Genomic DNA, 5,125 nt, shown 5'->3' on the forward strand with positions numbered 1-5,125 from the left:
GAATAGGGGAGGGTAGGGAAGGGAATAGGGTAGGGGATTGGGCCTCCGGTAAACTCACTCACTCGGCGAAACACAGCGCAAGCGCTGTTTCACGCCGATTTTCTGTGAGAACGTGGTATTTCTCCGGTCGGGCCAGCCCATTCGTGCCGAAGCATCGCTCTCCCACGTATAAAAAAAACGTATATTGACAAAAACCAAAAAAAATTAGATACAAAGAAAAAGATTTTATACCTCCATATTTAGCAAAGGTGGTCTGTTGTCACAGTTTATAAGTCGATTCTCGATATAGTTACGACTTTTACAATCAGATTTTTTATTTCTCTGTACTTCTAAATACTGTATTAGTTGCACAAGTTACTGTGTGAGTCACAAAGGAAAGCCGAAATGTCATGACTTACTGACCAATTTAAAAACGCCAACAAATACAAAAGTAAAACAGTGGGTGGCGGCACCTTTGTAAATAAACTTAGGGTTGTCAACGTTGTCAACGTATAAAAAAATTGTTACACTAACAAGCGTTACTGACGCTCAGAGAGATTTAATGATTACTTAACTTTAATCAACATTTTTCTACCTCTTCTCTGAATGCGCACGGTAATGGTAGCGCTTTAAATCACAAGCCGATGACATGAAACTGCAAACGGCGTGACGACAACGTTGGTTTCTATGAATTTCTTTGAATTTCTGCAAAACTAAGCTAGGAATTTCATAGAAATAGCCAAAACCTCGTTGTGATATTCGCAGTCGTTTGGTGCAGTTTCATATCATCAGCTACTAATGCTTTAATATTATCACTACCCCAGAGTAATTCGTAGTTCAACTTTTAACTTCAAATCGAATTTCCGTCATGAGACAACCCTGTACCACAAACAAAGGAAGACAGTTAAATAACTGACCTATGGTAAGGAAATGCCCTGCTGTTCCAAAGAAATGTATCGACCGACAATCAGCATAGAAAGAACAAAGTGAGCGACAATCTTTTCAGATTTAGGAAGTCTCGTATTACGGATGTGTTTTTGACCATTTGTTATTTAGAGCTTAATTGGACTTTCAAGAAATGTTTGTTAGTTATTGTATCTTGTGGTTTTATGTTGACCTTATAAAAATAATATGTAGCCAAAACTTATGGATATTATAACAGCGGGTATACATTATTACAATCCAGTAGGTAATCCAATCCACCGCTAGATTGCTACTGGAATTAAATGTAAACGGGTACTGAAATGCACTGGAATGGTCTGAATCGCATTCCAGTGCATTCCAGTGCCCGTTTACATTATTTCAGCACTGGATCGGATCACTGGGTTGGAATAATATAAAGCAGCCTTAAGGTTTGTTAATTTTATGCTAAAAATACTTAAGAAACATGCACAACACATGAATAGAAAAGAAAAATAGTAGCTGTAGACAGTCAAGAAAAAATAACAAAAACATACATTAAAAAAAAACTACCAACAATAATTGTTTTATGGGTCATACAAAAAGTGCAACCGCCGCGTTTATTGTTGTGAAAATAAAGACATATTGTAACAAACAAATAAATTCATCAGCCTCAGAAGTGAAGGAACAGCAAAGTCCATAAATGTCAACAATTCGCTTATTATTGTTTCACTTAGCTACTTTGTATAATTGGCTCCTTGGGTGTCTACCAATTAGATACACCTCTGGTGCAACCCCCGTAGTGCTTGTAAAATTTGTGCAAAGTAAAATCATTGTATTATATCTCTTTGTTATTAAGATTACCATCTCAAAAACCATTGGAGTCAAGACGTAAATAGACAAAAGCCGATAAAAGTGAGGAAAGATGGATTGGTGTTGAAATGGTTTAATTTTTGCAAAAAGGATTTGCCGCCGAAGGACACAAAATATTTGACAATAATCGGCTTGGTCAAACCGTTTTTTTGGTCTTGTCGGCAGATATATTACGTAGTTCAATTATTATTGTGATGTATTAAAGGATGTTCAATTGTTCAATTTTGTGCATTTATTGCTATGTGAGACAATTTGTTAAATAGTTTTAAAATTAGTTTTAACGTTTTTTTTTTTAGAATTTCGTTTTATCTATAATTATTTTTATTTGCAAAATATTTTCTATTGAATAAATTGAACTTATAGTTTTAGCAAAATCCCTTAGTTTAGCCTTCTTACCACAAAAAATAGTAATATTCATCATTAATATTGTGATAGGGTTAAAATAATTCCCAACTGTTTGGGAACTCCAGAAAGCAGTGTTCACACACTTGTCTATCTCATTATCGGTTATGATAATCGCGAATTTGAATACGTCGATAGGTGATTAGCATACATCGAGACATCCTCACAACACGGTCAGGATTACATTCGTCACGGACGAATTATTTGAATTGACTGCAGATGCAAAGCAGGTATTCTTGTCTATAGATATCAACAGGTTGGAAAAGACTTTAGACAATGTATGCGAAAACTTTTGACTGTCTTTTCTCGTTGCTGCAATTTACTAAATTGTCTCTGGAGTCAAGCTGTTGTCAAGGCCCGGCTCTCGGTTCACAGGTTTCTTTCCAAGTATAGTTAGGATAATGCTGTCTCAGTACCTGATTGTCTGACAAGATACATGGTCCATGCGTCAGATAAGGATGCAAACGTTGGTCGTGCGCCTGATCTCTCACCAAACGCGTCGTGCATACGAGTACGTCCGATTGAGTTATGTTGGTGAGAAATTATTTTTCACTCTTTCTAACATCGAAATTTTCTACTTTTCGCACACACAAAGTAGAAAATTTCGATTTTGATTATATTGTGATGTTTCAATATAAATAACCTCATATCTGATGCAATTGAAACTCAAACTCAAATTCAAGCTTTACCTACAACTGAAACAACAATGCAAATAAACCGTTTATTTCAGATCTACTTCAAGAAGCAGGGCTTGGCGTTGGCGTTCCTCACGTACTCGTTGAGGCTCTGCTCGCAGCGGACGTAGGAGAGGCCGACGCCGAAACTGCCGCCCAAGATGGCCGGCCAGCGAGCGTTGCGGAGGAAGAAGCTGCTGAGAAGCGTGCCCAGCATGATCCCAGATACTGGAAGTGGAATTATGGTCATAGATACATACTAATATTATGATTATGAAAGTGAGGCGGTCTGTTACCTCTTCACAACCAAACTGCTAAAGTTGAGTTTTGCTTGAAATTCGGTATGAGATGCGATGCATCCTTATACCCAGGATAGTAATTTTTTATGACACGGTACTTTTTTTTTTCTTTGGGGAAATGCGTTTATGCATCCCCGGCAGTCTGGGGAGGGTTACCAGGGTATGTGGGACTCCCTGGGGGCCTAGGGCCGCGCCCGGGCATACCCACTAAACCAACGGTGTTCCTGCTCTTCCGCTTAAGGCAGAGCCACAGGATACGCGGAGTACACAACCGCGACCCTGCCAGATGACACGGTACCTGTGCAATAAAAGACTTTTGGTGGAATGGAGTTGCAGGCATCATCTAGTTAAAAGTAATAAGAGGTGTATGAGGGTCACAGATTTTAGAAATAAGAGAGATTATGTCTTGGCACGCGTGGCCAAATCGTGCGCAGTTGTAGAGAATAAGCACAGCGGCGGTAAAATTCCAAGATCTATATAGATAACATCCTTATTCCTTATCCATACTAATATTATATATGCAAAAGTGTGTCTGACTGCCTGTTACATCTTTCCGATTTCAATGAAATTTGGTATTGAGGTACTTTAAGAGACGGTAAAGGATATTCACAAATTTTTTAGGGATTTTTGGGGTTTCACAAGAGGTTCTTTCAAGCTTGTGCCCCGCAAGATGTGTTTCTTCTTGTGATCTTAATTCTTTCTTCTTGTGATCTTAACAAAATTCTTACCAGTTTTTATGCCGAGATCTTTAAAGCATCGACTATAAACTTCTTCAAAATCTCTTTCGTTTGATTTCTGCATTTCTACACACTTTAAATTTCGTAAATAAATAAGAAATAGTTTACAAAATATTATCTAATTTCAATCATAATAATATTATGAAATTGTCATCTAACAGGCAGACATTTTATTGTTTTCAATAAAGTAAAATCTTTTATCTATGGTTGATATTTTAATAATAGTATTCGAAAATTTTATATCATGCTGGCCCTGTACTGGCCGCATACGCACGTTTTCCGTATTCGATTTCCGAATTCGTTTTCCGCATTTGGAATTCCGTGATACTAGCGCACACGTTAGTTTTTTTCACGCACGCCGAAAGCACGCCGGCTTCCATTACCTACGTGCTGAATTCTTTACGTACGGATAAAAAGAAACGTGTGTGGCAGTTTATGTATTGTCTACTGATTCTATGCATTTCATTTGATTCCATGGATTTCCGAACACGGAATACGAATTCGGAAGTCGAATACGCATAGCCTATAAGCCTTAAAAGCGATATTTCAAGTAAATATAATATTATAATGACCACTATCCAACTGTCATACTCGTAATCTCTCCCCGATATTTTCTGTTACGTTCATACCTCATGGTCCATATTTACTCTATATCATCAACCTATCAACACCAGTTTGTCTGTCTGTCCATGCATGATCTGCTCGATACACTATTGATTTGATTGTCCATCTCCCATCATGCACAATCAGCGCCCAGCCTCGCGGAATAAGCCCAGCTTGTCCAATAACTTAATTAGTTATTCCAGATGATTGCATCTAATTAGTTATAATTAATTAATATTGCACTTCGTTTGTATCAATTACAGTTGAAATTTGACGACCTCTGTGGCTCAGTTGATGGGCTGTTCAGCTCAAGCCGGGGGTCGCGGGTTCGAATCCAAGCCGACGGAACAAAAAAGTTTTCAAAGTTCCCGGGTCATGGATGTGTATTAAATATGTAAATCATATAATAAAAATCTTAAATATATGTATAGTATAAAAGTATTAAATATATTTCCGTTGTCTGGTACCCGTAACACAAGTCCTTCAGGTACAGCTTAGCACGGGGCCAGACGTGACGTGGTGTGAAGCGTCCATAGATATTATTATTATTATATTATTTCAAGTGTATAAGGATAATCACAAGCACTCGCTATTGATAATTGAAATTCCTCGCAATAGGGTTTATTAGGTACGCAAAGGTTGGAGCAGAGGGCGCTAC

The 5,125-nt window shown here is 37.8% G+C and overlaps 1 protein-coding gene across 1 annotated transcript; it reads right to left on the bottom strand.

Moving 5' to 3' along the window:
- Nucleotides 1-2,861: 2,861 nt before the first annotated feature.
- Nucleotides 2,862-3,980, bottom strand: LOC121736041 (MICOS complex subunit Mic10-like). Its single transcript, XM_042127085.1, has 2 exons — nt 3,856-3,980; nt 2,862-3,056 (listed from the first exon to the last, which is right to left on the bottom strand). The coding sequence occupies exons 1-2, from the start codon at nt 3,926-3,928 to the stop codon at nt 2,887-2,889; spliced, it is 243 nt and encodes an 80-aa protein (XP_041983019.1). The 5' UTR covers nt 3,929-3,980; the 3' UTR covers nt 2,862-2,886.
- Between the last annotated feature and the right edge of the window lie 1,145 nt (nt 3,981-5,125).

This window comes from Aricia agestis, chromosome 18, assembly GCF_905147365.1.
Source record: "Aricia agestis chromosome 18, ilAriAges1.1, whole genome shotgun sequence".
Lineage (NCBI taxonomy): Eukaryota > Metazoa > Arthropoda > Insecta > Lepidoptera > Lycaenidae > Aricia > Aricia agestis.

Bases quoted from the DNA above. Each gene is read 5' to 3' on its own strand.
- LOC121736041 (XM_042127085.1), bottom strand. From the start codon at position 3,928: ATGCAGAAATCAAACGAAAGAGATTTTGAAGAAGTTTATAGTCGATGC. The intron at 3,057-3,855 runs GTAAGAATTTTG...TTCCACTTCCAG, and splicing joins AGATCTCGGCATAAAAACTG to TATCTGGGATCATGCTGGGC.